At 40.3% G+C, this 23,284-nt stretch overlaps 1 protein-coding gene across 3 annotated transcripts in view; it reads right to left on the bottom strand.

Annotated features, from left to right (window-relative positions):
• nup133 (nucleoporin 133) overlaps positions 1-23,284 on the bottom strand; it is a 69,584-nt gene that overhangs the window by 6,505 nt on the left and 39,795 nt on the right. For 2 of the 3 annotated variants that reach the window (XM_072581615.1, XM_072581617.1), the window contains exons 10-22: positions 22,815-22,962; positions 20,914-21,062; positions 18,663-18,754; positions 17,724-17,887; positions 15,608-15,702; positions 14,316-14,540; positions 12,443-12,565; positions 7,827-7,926; positions 6,494-6,745; positions 5,747-5,880; positions 5,255-5,413; positions 4,604-4,739; positions 1,213-1,331 (exon numbers count right to left, since the gene is read on the bottom strand). In XM_072581615.1, the coding sequence (XP_072437716.1) occupies positions 1,213-1,331; positions 4,604-4,739; positions 5,255-5,413; positions 5,747-5,880; positions 6,494-6,745; positions 7,827-7,926; positions 12,443-12,565; positions 14,316-14,540; positions 15,608-15,702; positions 17,724-17,887; positions 18,663-18,754; positions 20,914-21,062; positions 22,815-22,962 (1,896 nt within the window). The remainder of the gene's footprint in view (positions 1-1,212; positions 1,332-4,603; positions 4,740-5,254; positions 5,414-5,746; positions 5,881-6,493; positions 6,746-7,826; positions 7,927-12,442; positions 12,566-14,315; positions 14,541-15,607; positions 15,703-17,723; positions 17,888-18,662; positions 18,755-20,913; positions 21,063-22,814; positions 22,963-23,284) is intronic. The other variant, XM_072581616.1, reaches the window with a different exon arrangement.

Raw genomic sequence — 23,284 nt, 5'->3', positions numbered from 1 at the left:
ATCTGTAAAAGCAATTCTTCCGTCAGTTCGATTAGCTACCGTGGGTTCTTGCTGCATTTATATTGGGTAATTCACATAATTAATTAGCTGTGAGGAGCTTTGGGAAAATTTGAATAAGTTTTCATTATTTTCTGGATGAATAACATAATTTAGTATTACTCAAATTAAAGTAACTATGCATTACACATTTAGTCTTTTACTACCAAAATTAACTCCCAATGGGAAGGTCCTAGGGAGTGTTGCTGAACAAGCAGACCTTGGAGTGCAGGTTAATAGCTCCTTGAAAGTGGAGTCACAGGTAGATAGGATAGTGAAGGCAGTGTTTGGTATGCTTTCCTTTATTGGCCAGAGTATGGAGTACAGGTGTTGGGAGGTCATGTTGTGGCTGTACAGGACATTGGTTAGGCTACTTGGAATATTGCATGCAATGCTGGTCTCCTTCCTATTGCAATGATGTTGTAAAACTTGAAAAGGGTTCAGAAAAGATTTACAAGGATGTTGCTAGGGTTGGAGGATCTGAACTAAAGGGAGAGGCTGAACAGGCTGGGGCTGTTTTCCCTGCAGCATTGGAGGCTGAGGGGTGACTTATAGAGGTTTACAAAATTGAGGGGCATGGATAGGGTAAATAGGCAAAGTTTTTTTCCCTGGGATCGGGGAGTGCAGAACTAGCGGGCATAGGTTTAGGGGGAGAGGGGAAAGATATAAAAGAGACCTAAGGGGCAACTTTTTCCACAGAGGGTGGTATATATATGGAATGAGCTGCCAGAGGATGTGGTGGAGGCTGGTACAATTGCAACATTTAAGAGGCATTCGGATGGGTATATGAATAGGAAGGGTTTGGAGGGATGTGGGCTGGGTGCTGGCAGGTGGGAACTAGATTAGGTTGGGATAGAAGTCGACATTGACGGGTTGGACCGAAGGGTCTGTTTCCATGCTGTACATCTACGACGCTATGACAGGAGCGATCTTTCTTGTTCTGAATAGTTAAAACAAAATCTTCATGAAATCTCTTACGTTTCTCTGTTCCAGTGGGAACAATCCCATGAAGTATGTTACTTCTCATAACTAATTCCTATCCTAGTAAACCTGGACTGTACATTCCTTATGGTTTGTGTCCTTTCTGCAAATATTTCAGACATGCTATCCTGTTGACTTTGGACACTTGGATAAATTATGAAGAGTTTTGTGCTTAAAGGTGCCCTCTGTACTTACATGGATCAACTGTAAAGCAGTTAATACAGGCATGGTTTCGATGTTGAACTGTTTCTTATTTACCAGTTCCATTGGCAAGGTCTCTTGATGAAGCAAATACCTCTCCTGTGCTGTCAAATCTGTAAGAAAACGTACAATGAAGGTACTACTTTAGAAAGAGCATGATCAAGGCATTGGAAACATGAAAAAAAGTGTTGCTTGCCAAGCATCAATAAGGAGTTTCACTGCTGTGACCAAATTTTACAACTTTGGATGAAAAACATTCCCAAGTACTGCAGAGTAAATAGTGCCACTACTATTTCTAACTAAGAATTAAGTTAGCTTAGGTCGTTGGCACACTCCTTCATCCATTAGGCTCAGAAAACTAAACCCACTACTATTAATATATGAGAGTACAGCAAGAACTAAAAAGGTGGCCAATAGATTGCTACCCTTTATTATGAAAGGAATTAAAATTGTAGGGCCAGAGAGTTGTACAGCATGGAAACAGACCCTTCAGTCCAACTTGTCCATGCTGACCAGATATCCTAAATTAATCTACTGGGTTAAGCAGCACTAATTTGCCCACACAAAAGAAACGTAGGTAAAAAGTAAAACTACATAAGAACAGTTGTTTTTGTGAAGTGTGAAATTTTCAAAAATATTAAAAATTCCTAATATATGTTTAAGATATTCTTGTTTAGTATATCATATACCCATGGTGAGAAGATGGTATCTATTTGCTTTGCTGAGGAGTCCGAACTAGTCAAAAGTCATAATAGGTAGATAATGGGACAGTTATAAAGGTCTAACACCATACTTAAGACAATCATGTAACCTTTTCTAAAGTCTGTGTGGTTTGACTGTTAGAGCTTAAAGGGCCCAGATTGTCTTACAGAAAAAAAGTACAAGATATTTGTACTTCGAGACAGTGCCAACAAGCTATATGCTAACAGTGGATAGAATGGGAATCTCCAGAGTCCAAGAAAAAGTGTTGAAAATGTCAGATTGTAAACAGCTGTGCATAAAAGCAAAAATGTTATGCTTCAGTTTCAAGGGGCAGGCAATGGCCTCTTGATATTATCACTACACTATTAATCCAAAAGTTCCAGGAAACATTCTGGGGACCCATAACAATATGATTGACTCTGAACCGCTCTCTGGGCAATTAGGGATAGGCAGGGAATGCTGGTCCAGCTACTGGCACTCACACCCTGTGAATGAATAAAAAAATTTATACTGGGCACATCTTGAAAAGTGTATGCCGTTTTGGTCTCCTTATTTAAAAGGAAGATGTAAAACACATTAGAGACACATAGTTGGTTTATTAGATTGAAAACTGAAATGAATGGCTTGTCTGATCAGGAAACATTGGACAGATTGAGCTGGTTTCCACTTAGAGTTTAGAAGAGTGAGGGTTGACTTGGTTGATTCTGAATGGTGCACGTAGAAAGGATGTTTCCGCTTTTGGAGCGGTCCAGAAATATGGAGTCACCCTTTGAACCCCAAACCCTGATCAGACAGTTGAGACACTTTGGAATTTTCTACCATAGAAGATTGTGGGGGGGGGGGGTTCCAATGAATATTTGAAAGACAGAGGTGATGAATTCCTACTAGAATTGAAGGATGTTGGGCCAATCCTGAACTGAACCCCATACCCTCAAGGGAAGGTGACAGCAGTGGAATTAGCTCTGTACTGAGCCCAGTATAAGGTCATACACCTTGGTGAGATACAGTTGGCTCAGTCTCACTACGAATTCTGTTTTAGATTATTTTTGAATACCATGTACAATATTGGTCCCCTTATTTAAGGAAGAATATAAATATGAAGGAAGTCATCTGGAGGTTGAACAGGATGGGATTACATCACTGGACATTTTAAAAGAGTATGAGGTGACATGACAAATACACAAAATCCTAAGGGGTCTCTACAGGATGATTGCAGAGAGGATATTCTACTTCTGGGAGAATTGCAAATTAGTGGTCTCAGTTTACAAACCGATTTAAAACAGAGATGAGGGAACATTTTTTTCTCAGAGGATCATTAGTCTTTGGAATGCTCTTGCTGAAAAGACAGGTGTTCCTTAAATATGTTTAAGGCAGAGATGGACAGATTCTTGTTAAGCAAAAGGGTGAAAAGGGTATCAATGGTAGTCAGGAATATGGATTCAAGGTTCCTGACAGATTAGCCAAGATCTCATTGAATGGTGGAGCAGGCTTGAGGAATGGCCTCCTCCTGCTCCCTGTATATTTAGTCCCATGCTGATCATGCCTATCAGTGTTGTGAAGGTATACCTTTAAAAGAGAGTTGAAAGCTAGCAAGGACTTAGACAGGCACAAAGAGAAATGGAAAATTTACAATGTAACATTGGGTTTTTTTTTTAAGATTAGATTAGATTACTTACAGTGTGGAAACAGGCTCTTCGGCTCAACAAGTCCACATCGACCCGCAGAAGCGCAACCCACCCAGACCCATTCCCCTACATTTACCCCTTCACTTAACACTACGGGCAATGTACCTAACCTGCACATTTTTGGACTGTGGGAAGAAACCGAGCACCCGGAGGAAACCCACGCCGACACAGGGACAATGTGCAAACTCCATACAGACGTCTGAGGCGGGAATTAAACCCAGGTCTCTGGCGCTGAGAGGCAGAAGCGCTAACCACTGTGCCACCGTGCTGCCCATGAGACAAGAAAATTCAAAATCAGTTTAAATTATGCCCCAAGATACTAAACTCCAATCAAGTTTGAATTTGGTATTTTGATAATATTAAAACCAACAAAACAATCTGATGCTTTGGGGTATAAATATTAAACACATTGACCAGGTTGGGGAGAACTGCCATGCCACTAACACCTGCAGACTGCCCACAGAATAGCTCTGAAAGGAAACTTTATCAATGACCTGTGAAACAGAAATTGCTAATAGAACAGAGGAAGATAAAGAGAATATTTGACAGCTGGCTGGTTTTGAAATTTGAACTTTTTTCATAAATCTTAATCAGGGGTTTTATCGGAGCAGTATTGTAGAAGGGAAAGTAAAAGATAGGTGAGAAAAAGGAGTTGTAAATAGTTGTGAGTTAATATTCGATGTTAGACTTAAAGAATAAAGTTTTTAAATTTTTTTGTACTTTAAATAGTGACTTTTGGGATAGATCTTGGCCTCTAATTTTAACAGGTTACAGCATGGGTTAAATCATTTCTGTGTTGCAGGTTTAAATTGGGGGGTGCTGTTTAACTCGGTCATAACACTAGGAACACAGCACTGGAGACTTGAAGTTGTACTGAGAAGGCAAAAGGTATCAAAGTGTTTGACACTTATTATGAAGAACACTGGCATCTATGATTCAGCAGGCACCACAAATCAACATGAGAAAAAAGTAACATTTAAAGAACTGAGTGACTTTACCCTCCATCTTTTCTTGCAAATGGTCATCGGGGAGATCAGAAGCAAATGCGGACAGTTTACTGAGACTCAGGAGAGTTTTCTTCTTTGCAAAATACCGTGTCTCCATATTAGCAAGGTTAAGTAATGTTCTGTAAGCCTGCATCAAGGCAAAATTAACATTAGGTGACTGCTTTCCCATTAAGTAATCATGTCTTATACCCTTCCCAAATCCCCTCAGTTCCCCTAAAACCATGCAACAGCCAAGACAGCAAACAAATCCAAGGCTGCTCAAGAACCACTGCATCAACATCTGGTTAGAGCAAATCTGGTTTATACTTTGGATGGCCAAAAAAATTGCCACTGTTACAAGCAGTGCTTCAGCTTCATAACCTACATCAGAGAGAAGGTCACAACCTGAAAGGCCATCGGTTAACATGCTGGAACTTTCTTCAGCCAACAGCACTGACTCAGGTTAATTGGGGGTGGCCAATTAATGCTGACCATACACTCAAACCCCTCTTGGAGGAAATTAACTAGACCTTTGAGGGAGAATTTCCCTCCAAAAACATCAATGTTTCCCTGTTCAGGTCCATATTCTCAGCTTTTACAAAATTTGATTTTTCTTTCCAAGAGTTCACATTGAAGTTACACATTGAAGATCTAATGCAATACCTTTTCAAAGTTCTGCACGTTAATCTCATGAAGCCAGCTGAGATGTTCATGGGACTGCAAGAAGCTGGCCAGGTTTGCATGCTGGGAGACTGGTGGTGACAGAAGTTTACCCCTTTTGCCCTTTTCCATGTACCAACGAAATAAGAAGTCGGAAAAGTTCTGTTCAAAGAAATGAAAATTTGCATCAGTCTTTCCCTTTATGTGACTGATCTCTGACATTGATAGAAGCCTGAAATTGGTTCATGTCAAACACAAACATGTTACAATGTTCCCTGTGCATGTATTTAATTTATGTCACAGAGCTTGCTGCTTTTTCTATCTTACAATAACAATTAATTCAAAAGTATTGTATTGAATGTAAAATATGTTTTGATGTTCAGAGGCCATGAAAGACTACAAGTACATGCAAGTTGGTTCAATTATTACCAATTTTGATTTTAAAAACTGCAACTCAAAAGGAAAACGAACACCAAGAGGGTAGAAAGGCTGCACCTGATCTGCAAACTGGTTCAGATACCGCTGCAGTCTGGTCTGGTTATCGGTTTGTTCACACAGTTGTATCAGGATGTCGAAATCACAGTACTTTTCTGCTAGTGAAGCAGTCAACTGGTACTGTCCGAGAGAAACTAAAAGAATAAACATTAAAAAGTCACATTTCTCAAACAACACCCTTGGCTCACAGATCAGTTGACTTCAAAGTTCTTGGGCAAATCACACTTTCCCACACTTTCTGTTGTGCAAGGACTCCAGCATCCAGGCATAACTGCAATAATATCAAACAGCTGTACATGACGAGGTATAAGCATCGTGTAGGTGAGATAACACTGGCAAACTTCCACTGTATTCCCTCTATATCAAGTGTTTCCTTCCTTAGACAAGGGGACCAGAACTGCACACAGTACTTAAAGTGCGGTCTCACCAGTGCTCTATACAATTGAAACAGGATTTTGTTGTTCTTGACTGAAATCTTCTTGCAATAAATGTAACATTGTTTACCTATCGAATTACTTACTGCACCTGCACATTGGAGTCATAGAGATGTACAGCATGGAAACAGACCATCCGGCCCAACCTGACCATGCCGACCGGATATCCTTCTATTGCCATTCACTTTAAATCAACATCCTCTCTATTCTGTCCAGCATTCCCATCATGATTTTAAAATGCCTTGTCATTAAATTCTTCTCTCAACTTCTCCAAGCCTACAAAAACCTCAGAAAACTGGACTGTTGTACGTACGTAGTTGTGTCAGAAGATGCGAGCGTTTCTGCGTATATTCCAAATCTAGTTTATTATATCTTTCCTGTTGACTGGGTCTGTCCACTGACTTGAGTTGACAAACATATCCATCCAGATAGAAATCAATCAGTACCACCAGTTGCTCGAGAAGGGCATTGCGTAAATTAGTGTCGACTTGTGGGTACACCTTGTTCAGAGCAATATCAGTTTGCCGTAAAATCACACACCTCACGCCTGATGGACCACTTGATGCTTCAAAGAGTTCAGAATAAACAAAGTTATTGAGATGTAAATGCAAAACTCAAATCACAAATCATTTGTACACTGGATTACAAGTAACAACTGAATGGTTAATAATAGCACCATGTTAGATGACCCTCTCCAAGCATAATTAACGTTCATAAAATCATACAATTATTCCACCATTCCATCCATTGTGGCTGAGCTAGCTCTTTATAAGAAATCTGCAATTAATCCCTAACCCCTGAGCATTTCATATAGGCCTGCAATTCTTTCCTCAAGTATCCATTCTATTTTCTTAAAGAAGCTTCTGTTTAACCTGCTTCCACAGCTTGCAGAGTACGCGGTCCAGATCACAACTCAAAATTTTTGTTTTTAAATCTTCTCTGATGCAAATTTTCAAAATTTCTGTTCACAGACAGACTCTGCTCCCCAACTGGTATCGAGCACCTCTGATGCACAGCACATCACTCTTATTCTAGCGACTTTTTGTTTTGTTTAGTTTGTTCATGGGAAGAGGGTATCACTGGTTGGAGCAATAAGCTGGTATCAACTGCCTTCTAGAACCATTGCAGTCCACAAGATGTATAAATACCCACAATGCTATCAGGGTGAGTTCCAGGATTTTGACCCAGCAACAGTGAAAGAATGGCAATCTAGTTCCAAGTCAGCATGGTGTGGGGCTGAAGGGGTTACCCACTAGTTACTGGAAAAGTGACAATTCAAGGTAGCCAATGAACAAATTTCTCAAGAAATCTGCAGAACCTACACACTCCATCTCTCATGTGCAATGTGTCTACTTTTTAATCACCACATTACTGTCATGGATAGCTATCAACTGCCTTAGCAAACTTAAATTGAGTTCTATTTTAGAAAGCAGGATAGTCATTCCAGACTGAACCACTAAAATCAGTGTAGATATTTTAATTAACGTGTTCAGACATGTCATGACATACCTCTGAAGGAGGTGGGACATGAACCTGAACCAGAGGTATGAACTCTACCACTGCACCACAAGTGTCCTTCTGAAGTCTACTGCATCTTTGGAAAAATCCACTGAAATTATCCCATCAGCAACACAGCCCTGCCTCACCTGTCCAGGGAATGTATTCTGGTTCTTGCTCAGTCTCTTCTTGGAACTTGTAAAATGAGCTTTTATTGTGTCGATGGTGGACAGCCGCGTGCAACATATCCTGCACAATGAAAGAGAAACACTTTTATAAAGACATGGAATCTCAGGCTTTGTAAATAAACAGAGTACAAAAACAAGGAAGTTAGGGTGAACCCTTAAAGACAGTGGTTAGGTCTCAACTGGGAGAATCATGTCTCATTCTAAGCACCACATTTTAGGAACAATGCAAAGGTGTGATAAAGGGTATAGGAAATGTTTACGAGAATGGTACAAGGAATGAGAGACTCAGTTACTTCAATACATTAGAGAAACTGCAGCTGTTCTCCTGAAAAGGCAGAGAGATTTGATTGAGGTGTTGAAAATCTTGAAAAGTCTAGACTATTAGCTCAATGAATCAGATTTAAATCATACGTACAATCCCCATTAGGCTAAAGGCCTTTTCAGACAACAAGGAAGTGGGCAAACTGTTTTATAGAGTCATAAAGTCATAGAGATGTACAGCATGGAAACAGACCATTCGGTCTAACCCGTTCATGCCGATCAGATATTCCAACCAAATTTTGTCCCACATGCCAGCACTCGGCCCATATCCTTTCAAATCCTTCCTATTCATATACCCATCTTAAATGTTGCAGTTGTACGAGCCTCCACCACTTCCTCTGGCAGCTCATTCTATAAAAGTACTACCACCGTCTGTGTGAAAAAATTGTCTTGTAGGTCTCATACTTTTCCCCTCTCATCCTAAACCTATGCCCTCTAGTTCTGGACTCACCGACCCCAAGGAAAAGACTTGGCCTATTTACCCTAGCCATGCCCCTCATAATTTTGTAAACCTCTATAAGGTCAACTCTCAGCCTCTGACACTCCAGGAAAAACAGCCCCAGCCTGTTGAGCTTCTCCCTATAGCTCAAATCCTCCAATCTTGGCAACGTCTTTGTAAATCTTTTCTGAACCCTTTCAAGTTTCACAACACCTTTCCAATAGGAAGTAGGAGACCAGAATTGCACGCAATATTCCAAAAGTGGCCTAACCAATGTCCTGTACAGCTGCAACATGACTTCCCGACTCCTGTACTCAATACTCTGACCAATAAAGGAAAGCATACCAAACGCCTTCTTCACTATCCTATCTAACTGCGACTCCACTTTCAAGGAGCTATGAACCTGCAGTCCAAGGTCTCTTTGTTCAGCAACACCTTACCATTAAGTGTATAAGTCCTGCTAAGATTTACTTTCCCAAAATGCAGCACCTCGCATTTATCGGAATTAAACTCCATCTGCCACTTCTCAGCCCATTGGCCCATCTGGTCCAGACCCTGTTGTAATCTGAGGTAACCCTCTTCGCTGTCCACTACACCTCCAATTTTGGTGTCATCTGCAAACTTACTAACTGTACCTCTTATGCTCACATCCAAATAGTTTATGTAAATGACAAAAGGTAGAGGACCCAGCACCGATCTTTGTGGCACTCCACTGGTCACAGGCCTCCAGTCTGAAAAACAACCCTCCACCATCACCCTTTGCTACCTTTGAGCCAGTTCTGTGTCCAGATGACTAGTTCTCCCTGTATTCCATGAGATCTACCCTTGCTAACCAGTCTCCCATGGGGAACCTTGAGAAACAACTTACTGAAGTCCATATAGATCACATCTACTGCTCTGCCCTGAATCCTCTTTGCTACTTCCTCAAAAAACTCAATCAAGTTTGAGAGACATAATTTCCTACACACAAAGCCATGCTGACTATCCTAAATCGGTCCTTGCTTTTCCAAATACATGCACATCCTGTCTCTCAGGATTCCCTCCAACAACTTGCCCACCAGCGACATCAGGCTCACTGGTCTATAGTTCCCTGGCTTGTCCTTACCACCCTTCTTAAATAGTGGTACCACGTTAGCCAACCTCCAGTCTTCTGGCACCTCACCTGTGACTATTGATGATATAAATATCTCAGCAAGAGGCCTAGCAATCACTTCTCTAGCTTCCCACAGAGTTCTCGGGTACACCTGATCAGGTCCTGGGGATTTATCCACCTTTAACCGTTTCAAGATATCCAGCACTTCCTCCTCTGTAATCTGGACATTTTGCAAGATGTCACCATCTATTTCCCTACAGTCTAGATCTTCCATATTCTTTTCCACAGTAAATATTGATTGAAGATACTCATTTAGTATTTTCCTCATTTTCTGCGGCTCCACACAAAGGCCACCTTGCTGACCTTTGAGGGGCCCTATTCTCTCCGTCATTACCCTTTTGTCCTTAATGTATTTGTAAAAACTCTTTGGATTCTCCTTAATTCTATTTGCCAAAGCTATCTCCTGTCCCTTTTTTGCTCTCCTGATTTCCCTCTTAAGTATACTCCTACGTCCTTTGTACTCTAAGGATTCACTCGACCTATCCTGTCTATACCTTACATATGCTTCCTTGTTTTTCTTAACTAAACCCTCAATTTCTTTAGTCATTCAGCATTCCCTATACCTACCAGCCTTTCCTTTCACCCTAACAGGAATATACTTTCTCTGGATTCTCGTTATCTCATTTCTGAAGGCTTCCCATTTTCCAGCCGTCCCTTTACCTGCGAACATCTGCCCCAATCAGCTTTTGAAAGTTCTTGCCTAAAACCGTCAAAATTGGCCTTCCTCCAATTTAGAACTTCAACTTTTAGATCTGGTCTACCCATTTCCATCATTATTTTAAATCTAATAGAATTATGGTCACTGGCCCCAAAGTGCTCCCCCATTGACGCCTCAGTCACCTGCCCTGCCTTATTTCCCAAGAGTAGGTCAAGTTTTGCGCCTTCTCTAGTAGGTACATCCACATACTGAATCAGAAAATTGTCTTGTACACACTTAACACTATGGCAGTCCCAGTCTATGTTTGGAAAATTAAAATCCCCTACCATAACCACCCTATTATTCTTACAGATCGCAGAGATCTCCTTATAAGCTTGTTTCTCAATTTCCCTATGTTTTCTTAATCTAACAGCTGGTTCTGTTAAAGCTTCTGGTGGCTGGAAGGCCACAGTATGAAAAAGCATTGCTGAACAGACTAGAACAGGAACTCAAGATGCCAACTAGATTTGGACTGGTGGAAATGAGGGCATTTTTGAATAGAATCGCACTTTAAGAGAACTCCACGTCAAACAGGTAAACACACTGTCCAATATTGCCTCCATGAACATGCTCCTGGGTTATGATTCAAAGGACACCATCACGTCTGTACCCGAGAGGTACTTTCCCCACACCACTGGGACTGTCCTAATAACAGTAGAACCATTGATAGTTATGGTGATGTGACAGGAGGAGTGCATAGAAGAGGGATCCTAATCATTGAAATGAATTTTCACTTACTAGGTTTAAGATGCAGGTTACAGATTGAAAATAGAATATGGTCTTCAGGAGAGGAGAGGAGCAACAGAAGCTAAAATCAAAATTTAAATTAGCTCTCCACCTTCTCCTAGCCAGCTGACAGCTTGTGCTACAGGGTCAGAAGCCAACTTGCTCTACACTTCTGAATAGGTCACACAGGAACAGAATGCCAAGGTGGAGACAGAAACAGGATGACACTTCCAATTACGACACGGGGTAAACCCTCCTTCTTAATTTAAAATCAGCAACACAAAAGATTTATCCCATGCAGTAACCTGTAAACATCTGAGTGGCCAAGGACTATTTAAAGTAAGATTAGCAACTCTATTTCTTAAAGTATAACAGAGAATAATTAACTAACCACTATTTAACAGTTCTTTCACTAACCTATTTTTTACATTCCCTTCTATAATACTAGTTTGATAAAACTCCCAATTAAGATTTACAAAACAACATTTCTTATCTCAAAACCAGGCAGCTGTAGGCTCTTGTCTTTGGATCTTCTTGTTAGGAATTTCTGTGTCATAGGTTACTAATCGAAAGGGTACCTTTTTAAGAAAGCTATTTTTCAGGCAGTCTGTTTACATGCTGGGCTTGTCAGTTCTCCTCTCAATTGTTCAATTTCCCCCCGGTCTTATACCCCAGAGCATTGGATTGTGTCATTGGCTTTTAAGATTGTCAATATACTCAATTCAAACTTGATTGGAAATTTTTAAAAATTGGGGTATAATTTAAATTGATTGGCCAAATTCAAATTTGTTGTAGTCTCCAGGCAACGAAGTACTCAAGTTGTTGAACTCAGTGTTACATTCACCTGTTTCCTTATTGAGAATACTTGGTGCTGTGTCCGGTAGTTCTGCTGCTTTTAACTTTCTTAAAAGCTACACCCACATCTTCATAACACTTCCACATAAAAAAGGTTCAGAGGGAAATGGGCCCAATTTAGCTTGGTAAATCTGGTCGGCCTGAACAAATTGGGTTGAGGGCCTGTTACTTATGCTGTATGATTCTATGACTCTATTAGGTGATGCACAAGGGCCCCCATATCAACATAAATTCAACTTTGCCTCAACTTCAGGCCAACTCTCTTTTCTTCAATTGGTCCCTCCCTACTTTGTTTCCAAAGAAAATCAGACAATATATTTCCTCACTGTTTAAACCAACTACATTAAATTCTTGACTCAAACCTGAAAATTCTCAGGATGCTTTACCTTCAAGATGTTGTTAATGCTAATAACCATCTGTGCCCATTCCACAGAGTGTGGGTGGTTCTCCTCCAAAAATTGTTCTTCTTCTTCTAATAAACAGTCGAATGCAGTATCAATCTGCGAGACCTGTCCAGAGAAGAGATGTAAATGTGGTGCCATAATGGATAACCAGAAGCTTCAGGCCAAACTATTTCAGGCAAACTATAAACCACGGAGCTTAATGACCTGCTTTAATATTGATTATAAAATTCAAGGGAGCAACTCTTGACCACTTCCTTTTACACAGAGAAGGCAGACTGAGGAGAGACACTCCTGCAGTGCATGGTTTCAGATGTCACCAGGTACATCCAAACTTCCCAAACCACAAAATGCACCATCCCAACAGCACAGCTAAGATAAGCAATTCACCATCTGTCAACGGTGCACACTCCAATCCTACTAGTAAATTAATAAACTATAAACCATTGTTGCTACTATTTAAATCAAGGATGGTTAAAGTGAATGGAACTTATATTCACAGGGTTGGAAGATAAAGCACAGGCTGCCTGAGAGAAAAATAAAACAGAGAGGAACATATCTGACCAACAGTAAAATCAAAAGACAGATCCCTCTTTCTGTACAAAACAAAAAATGAGGCATCCAGAAGACAGCCTTGTGGGTTTTGGTCCGAAGGCAGCATCTCCCTTCTGTATTCCTGAAGGTTTAAGTTCAAAACCAATGGAATAGAACAATAACAACATTTCAGAAAGAATATATACAAATAACAAAAAAAAATCATTACTTCATTGGTTAATAAAAGGCGCAGCATGGTTGGTGGATTTAGAGCTGTTAGTGGGGTTTTCCATCAATTAGGCAGTGATTTTAAAAAAACCAATTAGAAGTGTAAACTTCAAGATTAAGAAAAGGTCCAACAAATTTACAAAAATTGATAAAATCTCAGATAACTGAGGAAGACAAGTCCTGCTTCGGTTTACAGTGTTTATCATATATAATCAATTGGTAGTATAGGAATACCATCTTATAATCATCAGGACAAATCTGAAAATGCCAAATTTCAAAAGGAGCAATAATTCGTACTGCAGGAGATAAAGGTGCTGAGTTAGTACCATAGTCAAAACCTTAATCAGAGGTGACTTACAAACCAATCAGCAACCTTTTCTTATGTACAGCGAACCATTTATTAATTGGCACTTAACCGGTGACCAGGAATGTGCTAGTTGATCAAAACGTAGATCCACACCCACTAGGTAATAGAAAATGCAGGGAGTATACACATCATGGTTATTTACAGCATAAATCACTTCAATAATAGTGCAACTTTGCCTTCAATAAAATTTCTCAGCAAAGGGCCTGCTCACTTGCACCCTCAACTGAATATTCAGACATCGCAGTAGATTGCAATTTTTTTTTGGAGGAGAAATTAATTTAATTAACTGTTGATATTTTGTGCGGTCATTCGATTGAACAAGTATATTAACAGTGAGGTAAAAACATTTGTAAAAACTATAATAATTGGACAGAACAATGCAGTACACTTTGCAGTATTTCAGGGAGATAATTTTTGCCAGTTCGTAAGGTGCCACTTGAGAGTTTTGTGTACTGTAAATTGTCGTCTGAAAGATAACTTTCTTGTATGTCCTGATGACAGCAAGATGAAAAGCTGCAAGAGCACGTCTCTATTTTCACTAATACACAAGTCTATACAATGCTTAAGAACTTTAGCCTCCCAAACTTTCTAATTCATATTTTTAAAAAAATAGACAAATTCACTCTTACAAATATCAATGTGTTGTTTTCCTCATGGGTGTTAATCATCCCAGTGAAATAACTCATATCCTCTCAACACTGCAACTTAAACAGAGTGTGAAACTCATACCTCCCGGAAGAAAATATCAGCTGGGGTCAGATTCTGAGGAATGCCCTCATTCCTTTTACTCAGAGCACAGTTAATCGCAGCATTTACAACTTCAGGAAGCTTGGTGTGATGATTCTTCAGAACAATGGCAGCAGAAAGTTTCTCAGCATGTTCACACAGCAAGAGGCGGGTAGCCATAGGGATCCCACGCACCAGAACAGTCTCAAGTCGACTTAGTAATTCCACCTAGATTTTAAAAAAATTTAACATATTTGATGCTAAATAACAAGGTTTCTCTGGGGTCCAGTCATTCGTTAACAAAGTATCACAGTAAAAAGAACGTAGCCATCCTACCTCTACTAATACCAGCTTTTTTCCAATTGATACTAATTAAGTGATCATCATAATCCCCACATCATTTTATATGCTTTGTCTTCACTTATCCAATTCTTGATTAAATGACACATCAGTCTATCACAATAACTTCTTGTGGTAAATTATTTTTTTATTTAAAAATGGCTATGGGAACATATGTTTCTTACTTTCCTTTTTACTGGGGATTAGTAGTGGACATCACCAGGGGAGAGAAGCCAGTTGTTGTTTAGAAATGAAGTTTGTTTTGGTTTCAACTTTAAACTTGTGCAAAATACGGCCAAAGTCTGGTGGGTATTTGTCACTGATGTTCTACACAAAAATAAAGTGTCAAACCTGGCAGGTGAATTCAGGTGATTTGATTCTGAGACCTATTTAATAAGACCATGGCTCAGTTGAAGACACCAAAGACATCGTATCAAAGAAGAGGGATGCAAAACTCCTGGCCTACACTCTTTTTTTTTAAGATTACTTACAGTGTGGAAACAGGCCCTTTGGCCCAACAAGTCCACACCGCCCCGCCGAAGCACAACCCACCCATACCCCTACATTTACCCCTTACCTAACACTACGGGCAATTTAGCATGGCCAATTCACCTGACCTGCACATCTTTGGACTGTGGGAGGAAACCGGAGCACCCGGAGGAAACCCACGCAGACACGGGGAGAACGTGCAAACTCCACACAGTCAGTCACCTGAGGCGGGAACTGAACCCGGATCTCGAGCGCTGTGAGGCAGCAGTGCTAACCACTGTGCCACCGTGCCGCCCACAACAACTACCAACAGATCAGGTAATTTGCTTTTTGCTTGAGATTTTGTTGTACAGACATTCGGTTTGCACTTCTTCATGTAACGGTGGTTGGATTTCAAAGTAATTAATAACTGTGAAATATCGTAGGGCACCTGAACACTCAAGTTCTTTATTTGATTTAAAACTCACATCCCGAAGAAACTCCATCAGACAGTAATGGGCTTTCATCTTATCTTCCAGCTGGTGAAGCAGCAGCAGGGAAGTGTTGCTAAAGCTACTTAGATCTGTGAAGAGGACACAACATTCATACAGCTCATCAACTACATTTCTCCAATACACTGCGACAATGAGATTTTAGAGAAAATTTGTAGCTCAGGTTGTTAATAAGGTTGTAAGTTTGCTCCCTCAGATGGCAGATTTGTTCTCATATGTTTCATCACCATGCTAGGTAACATCATTATCCAAAAACGAAGCTGCATTAGAACATTACGAGCCACAACACACTGCAGCACCCAAGAACTATGAGAAGCCAAGGAAACACACAAACAACACATTCAAGAACAACCGATAAGCACAATCTGCCGATTCCTACTCAACAGACTTAAAACGAGACGACACAACACGTCCAGAGATTCTAGTCACCATGCCATACATTAAGGCCATCTCAGAGATGATAACTAGGCTACTCCAGCCCCTAGGCATCATGAAAGCCTATAAACCTACCATCACACTGAAACAGCTCTTGATGAATTTAAAAAGGACTCTGTACCAACAACCACCAAACGAACATCATGTACCAAATACCCTGCAAGAACTGCAACTAACATTACTTTGGACAAATAGGCAGGAAACGAGCCACTAGGATATGTTAGCACCAACTAGCCACCAAAAGACACGATCAACTATCAATAGTATCCATACACACAGACGAAGAGGGACACAAGTTCGCCTGGGACAATACATCCATCCTGGGACAGGCTAAACAAAGATATGCATGAGAATTCCTAGATGCCTGACATTCAAACCAGAATGCCATTAACAAACATATCGATTTGGACCACATTTACCAATCTCTCAGAAAAAGAACCAGAAATGACAACACTCACCACAATAGATAGACACATAAATAGCAAGCGGGACAGAACACCAGCGCTTCATTGGAGACTCACTGATGTTAATTACGGTGATGAAACGTCTGAGAACAAATTTACTAGCTCAGCATACAAACTTCCAACCTGACACCACAATCATCTCAAAGTTTACCATTACCTATAATTAATTACATTATGGTCATAGTTTAAAAGATCTCTTCCATATACAGCACCCAACCCTATCCCTAAAACATTTAAGATTAAAATGTTTGTCAAGTCAAATGACTGGAATTGGTCACATTTGTTTTCATTGGCTGAAACTTTCAATTCCACACATCAGTCATGAAGCACTAATGGTTTACAATGAACTTCCTACAACACTTAGAATAAAAGCCAAGAAAAAGTTGAAATAAAACAAAAGTTCTGGAGAAGCTCAGTAGATCTGACAGTTGAGGAGTCAAATATGACTTGTTCGCAAGGTACGGAAGAGGTGCCTTATCAATACACAAAATATTTAATTTGCAAAGATTAGTTACAACAGTGGGAAAATTTGCTTTTTGCCTTTGTAGTAGATATTTTCTGTTCCTGTGCCTACAGGAAAATACTGGCTGGAAGTTCTGTTGCTGAATCAGGAAGATATGTTAACCAAATCAAACCCCATTAACATACATTTCACACAAACTGAAATCACTTACAACAAAAATGGCAATACTATCTACTTTACAAGAGATGTAGTTGTACACAGACTGGTGCTTTGGCTTGGACTTTTTTTTGGGGGGTGGGGTGCGTGTGTGGAGGTTGAAGAATATTTTTGCATAATTTGGAAGTTTATCCAAGATTGTGATACAGTGCAAACAAAACTTCTCTTTTAGCTTCAGATTCTCAAACAGAGGGGATCCAACACTGCTGGAGATCAGAAATATTCAAGGCTTCAACACCTTACCACAAGCTGATCACAATGATAATATTCAGAGAGATTCAATGGGGTCAGTAACCAGTTATCCTATTTGTGCAGCAATAATGAGCAGTTTATTAAGTGTGATCAAACAGCAACAGGGGTGGTACTGCAAGAGCAGGGGGAACAAGGGGCAGGCCGGATTGTATTTTTTTAAAAAAATCAATTTCTCAGTACATATACAGTAGTCATTTCCACATATCTAATAAACAGTACACTCCAAAGAACTTAGTGCTGCAGGTTTGCAATAAAATCTTACCACTTGGTACAGATTCAGCCCAGCGTGGGTCACAAGCCGGATAGTCATTGATTAGATCGAGACTGATCTGTGCCACAGCCATATCCAGGTCAGAGTCTGGACCTGTGTCAAAGCTATCGGGGAAGATTTCCTCCAACATGTTCTGGGCACCAATGATATCCTTTCTGGAAGTTAAAATGATCAGAGAAACTCAAATTACACACATAGATAGATGAACATTGATTTCACAGGCTTGATTCTTCTGCTTTTTAAGAGCCAACTCTGAATTTCACTGACAAAAGTTTTCACAGGTGATCTACTGCAGTCTAAAACTAAAAGCCCAATAACAACATTTTAAAAAAATTAAGTACAGAAGAACAAGAGCCCATTCCAGTGTGTAAAGTATGGTTGAACCATCCCTCAACCCCATATTTCCAGCCTTTCTAACTCCAAGAAAATTCACTGATTTGACCCACAGCCTGTCTGGTGAGTGTTCAATGTTTTCTTTATCCTTTGTGTTAAAAAAACACTTTAGCAATAGCCTAACTGTAATTTGAAGAAACTGAAGCAGAAATTGCTGGAGAAATTGCAGGCCTGGCAGCATCTCTGGCGAGAAAGCAGTGTTAACATTTTTGAGTCCAGTAACCGTCCAGCTTTGATTTTGGTTTTTGTTTGACTTCTGGCATCTGCAGTTCTTTGTTTCACTGTAATTTAATGATTAGCTTCCACCCTTCAGATTTGTTCATCTGAAGAAAGTTACTCTGAATCCATTCATTGAATCCCTTAAACAGTTTAAACTTTCAACCTTTTGAACTCCAAGGAAAACAGGACAATGTGTGCTTGCAATTTGATGTTCTTGGTGTCAGGAGCAGCATTCTGGCAACTCTGTCCTGTGCATTCTACAGTCAATCAATCAGAAAAAACCCACATGAAACACAGATTCCCACCATCCATTCGTACCTGCAGTACATCACAAAGGCAGTCTTCAACATTTTCGTTTTATCCTCCTGTGCCTCCATCTCTGCTCTTTCAAATGGTTGCCTGGCATCACTCTGAGAAAGAGACCCAATTTTAATCAAATCACCTATGAAACCACAGTAAATATCTGCAACACAAAGCAAACAAGCATCAGTGTCTAGCAGATCAGTGTGTGGGATGTGCCTTGTGCACCCCAGAAGACAGCACTGTAATCAAAGTGCAATTGTCAAAAAAAAGCCATTGTGGAATTTTTTATTTTCTGCATTTAAAATTAGTCATCTACAATTTTACCCATTGTTAAAGTTTCTACCTTGCTATTGGGTTAATATCATTTCAGATTTCCAAAATGTTATTCTTGTAATTTAGGGCAGACAGATGTCACTCATTTCAGGAAGGATAAAATTGCACAAGAGAGAATGCTGAAGAGATTAACCAAGATGCTGACTGGGCTGGAGGGTTGGAGCAATGTGGAAACATTGACTTAGCTGGGGTTGTTTTCCTTGCAGCAATAAAAAGTTGAGAGGGGACCTTGATAGAAGTGTACAAGATTGTGAAGGGCATACATATTGCAGACAGGAAGGCATGCTTTCCATTAGTAGGGGTCAATAACAGGTAAACACTAAGGGGAAATTGAGGAAAGCCTTTTTAATAGATAGGGTTGACCTTGCTGCCTGTAAAAGGTGGTCAAGTCAGAAACAGACGAATCATAGAGTCACAGAAATGTACAGCATGAAAGCAGATCCTTGGGTCCAACTCGTCCACGCCAACCAGATAACCCCACCTAATCTAGTCCCACTTGCCAGCACTTGGCCCATATCCCTCCAAACCCTTCCTATTCATATATCCATCCAGATGCCTTTTAAACTCTCCTGGACCTTACCATTAAATGGAGAAGCCCTGCTCAGACTTGCTTTCCCAAAATGCAGCACCTCACATTTAGCTAAATTAAACTCCATCTGCCATTCAGGCCACTGGCCCATCTGATCAAGATCCTATTGTAATCGGAGGTAACCTTCTTCGCTGTCCACTACACCTCCAATTTTGGTGTCATCTACAAACGTACTAACTATACCCCTAATGCTCACTGCCAAATCATTTATATAAATGACAATGGTTAAGTCTTGGAAATTACTTGCAACAGAAAGCAGTGGGGGCAAAGTCTTTGTTTATATTTAAGGTCTTGAAACATTTGAGCTGTATTTACATATTCATCTGTATTGCCATATCCACCAAGAGTATGGGCAAGAGTTGCAAAATGGGATTACTATAGTCAGATTTTTGTTGACCATTGCAGACATAATGGGCTGAATGCCCCTTTTGTGTTGTAAATGTCTGAGAGCGATTACCACATATCACATTCCCTGGTGGCCATACTGCACATCATACACAAAATTGGCTCAGGTGGCATTGGTGCAGTGGGCTCCATTATAAACAGGCCAAAGCTAGTCCAGAAAGGCTCTGAAACATCATGGACAATGCTTCATAGTCCCGTAGCTAAAGGCTGTTAAGGTTAGTGCAAAGGAAGCTCAAACTCACTCTAACAGTGCACTTTTGCTTTGTGAACAACACAAATTTCCTAATCAAAGACTTGAAAATCTACAAGAAATCATTTAAAGTTACGTCAGTCATTTTGGGAAAGAGCAGTTAATATTCATGCAACCAATCCACAATGAAGATGTATAAAGTGAAGGTGGTAGGGTTCTTGTGACTTAGTAGTAGTGTTCCTAGGACACTTGGGTTGAAGTCCCACCTGATCCAGAGATGTTTAATAAACATCTGAACAGTTTGATTACAAAAAAACAACTTTAAAAAACCCTTGAGAAACATGTGACACATGCAGCATAAAAATATTCTCAACTCATCACTAACCCAACATTGGTTAGTGGCTTCAGTCTCTAACAAAAATGGGAGAATCTGATAGACCAGTTGAGGTCAGATTAGGAATGAAGTCCCACAGCATGGATATCAGATCAACATGGTCACTGAGATTGGTGCAGGAAGCACTGCGTTTCCCCTCTTGGTCTACAAAAAGCTAACTGAATGGATTGTCAAATCAGTCATGTTCCAATTCAGTTCAGTCAGTTCTGATAAAAATTCATTGATCTGAAACTTTAATTCTGTTTCTCTCTCTACAGATGCTATTTGATCTAAGTATATCTAGCATTCTCTGTTTTCATTTTGGATAGTCCATCAGAGTTCATCCCCAAAGAGAAGTAAGCTTCAGCAGCACCACTACCTCAGATGCTGCTAAGGCAAGCGAATCTTCAATATTTTCAGGCAGCATTGACACACTTTCCTTGGGGCGTGCAACAACCAAACCACTGTTCCTGCAGAAGAGCACAGGCAATCCGGTAAAACTTCCAGCTCCCAGGATACCATCACCTGCAAGATTAGTAAGAACATTCAACAACCAGTGCAGAAACTGATACGTTATCAATATTTATTTATATGGCACCATTAATGTAATGAAATACCTCCTGGGACTTGTTACTCGACAAGATTTGACATCAAGCCATTTGAGCAGATATTAGATCAGGTGATCCAAGGAATAAGCTTTAAGGAACAATTGAGGTGTAGTGTTTCAGGAGGAAATTCCTGAGAAATAAGGGAGGGTGCAGCAAATGGTACTTCCAGACACCAGTGTCTTGCCTTTCTGGTAATTACAGATCACAATGAGATTCTGCAGTGCATCTTATAGATGTTACATAGCTGCTGTGCGTCAATGGTGGATAGAGAATGTTTGCAGCTGTGATGCTGATCAAGCAGGCTGCTTTGTCTCAGACGGTGTCAAGCTTGTTGAATGTTGTTGAAGCTGCACTCATACAAGCAAAAGGAGTGATTGTTCCATCACCTCTGACTTGTACCTCGTGATGTGGACAGACTTCGGAGAGTCAGGTGGTGAATTACTTGCTACAGGACTCCTAGCCTTTGATCAGATACTGTGATTACATGATTAGTCCAGTTCAGTTTCTGGTCAATAGTAACCCTCAGAACATTGATGATGGAGGAATTCAATATAGTAATGGCACTGAATGGCAAGGGACAATACTTACATTCTCTTGTAGGAGATGGTCATTGGCTGACATTTGTATGGCATAACTGTAACTTGCCACCTCTATACCCAGACATGGATATTGCCCAGGTCTTGCTACATATGAATATGGACTGCTTCAGTATGAGTTGTCATGAATGGTATGTTGTGCAGGCGGGGGGGGGGGGGGGGGGGGGGGAGAGGGGAAGCGCCCATTGTTAAAGCATCTGAAGATGGTGGGCCTTGGACACACCCTAAGGAACTCCTGCAGAGATGACTGGCCTTCAACAACCACAATCATCATTCTGTACAAATGAAGAGAGGTTCCCCCGATTCACATCGATTCCAGGTTTTTCTCAGGCTCCTTGATGCCACACTCAGTCAAACGTTGTCTTGATGTCAAAGGAAGCCACCTTCACCATCCCTGTGTGTTTAATGTTTTGATAAATAGTAACAGTTTCTGGAATCAATATAAAAGTTAATCTTTCACTGGGAGTTGGGTCATCCTATTCAAATTTTGTGTTGAACATTTAAAAATGTATCATTCATTGGATGAGGGCATTACTAGCTCGGCCAGCATTTATTGCCCATCCCTTATTGTCCAGGGGCTTGTTAAGAGTCAACCACATTGCTGTGGGTCTGGAGTGACATGTAGGTTAGACTGGGTGAGGATGGCAGTTTCCCTCCCTAAAAGGACATGAGTAAACCAGATGGGTTTTTCTGACAATTAGCAACGGATTCATGGGCATCATTAGATTATTCACTCCACATCCAAATCCATTACGTGGCTCTCTGAACTAACAATCTAGTGATAATACAATCAGGATGTTGCCTGCCCTCAATTTCTGGTCATCACAATCTGATCGGTGCTCTTATGGAAAGATTTTGTGGCAGCAGCAATTTACAATATCAAGGACTTACCTAACAACAACATGAAACAGAATGAGCAGCAGCCAGAATAAAACTTCTCACATACAATGGTTACCTCAGTGAATCTGACATCCTACATCCATGATAGTTCCAAAGAACTTGTTCATTTATAACCACTGTGCCTGAAAATATTTAACAACCAGATGGCGATTAAAGCTTTGGTGATTGTATACCTGGCATATTTAGGATAAGTTTCTCCTGGGGCAAACTGGCTCTTCCTGTTCCTGTACAGCACGCAAATACCAAATCATATGTATAGAGATACGCAGCTGGGCTCGCAAAATCTGGAATCAAGAATCGCTGGCATGGTAGCTCCTCTGTCTGAAATGGAGTTGTTAAAATTAATAACAGAAACAAACAGAGAAGGCTGCAGAAATTCACCAGGTTTGGCAGATTCTGTAGCGAGAGAAACAGAGTTAATGTCGAACCTGAAATGACTCTTCTTTGGAATTGTTTCAATTGGCAGAGTCAGTTCAACAAAGAGACTGACTAAAATTATGAAAATAGACTCAAACTTCCCATTGTTATAATCAGCATGACCGGTTTGAAACTTTAACAATAGATTATCTGGGGAAAGACATGCAGCATCATTCTTACAAATACATATTCATATGCAGCCCGGTTTCATCGAATCATACAGTAC

This window comes from Chiloscyllium punctatum, chromosome 11 (genome assembly GCF_047496795.1).
Source record: "Chiloscyllium punctatum isolate Juve2018m chromosome 11, sChiPun1.3, whole genome shotgun sequence".
NCBI lineage: Eukaryota > Metazoa > Chordata > Chondrichthyes > Orectolobiformes > Hemiscylliidae > Chiloscyllium > Chiloscyllium punctatum.
The sequence above is the reverse complement of the archived record's forward strand: the minus strand, read 5'-3'. Positions and strand labels throughout refer to the sequence as shown.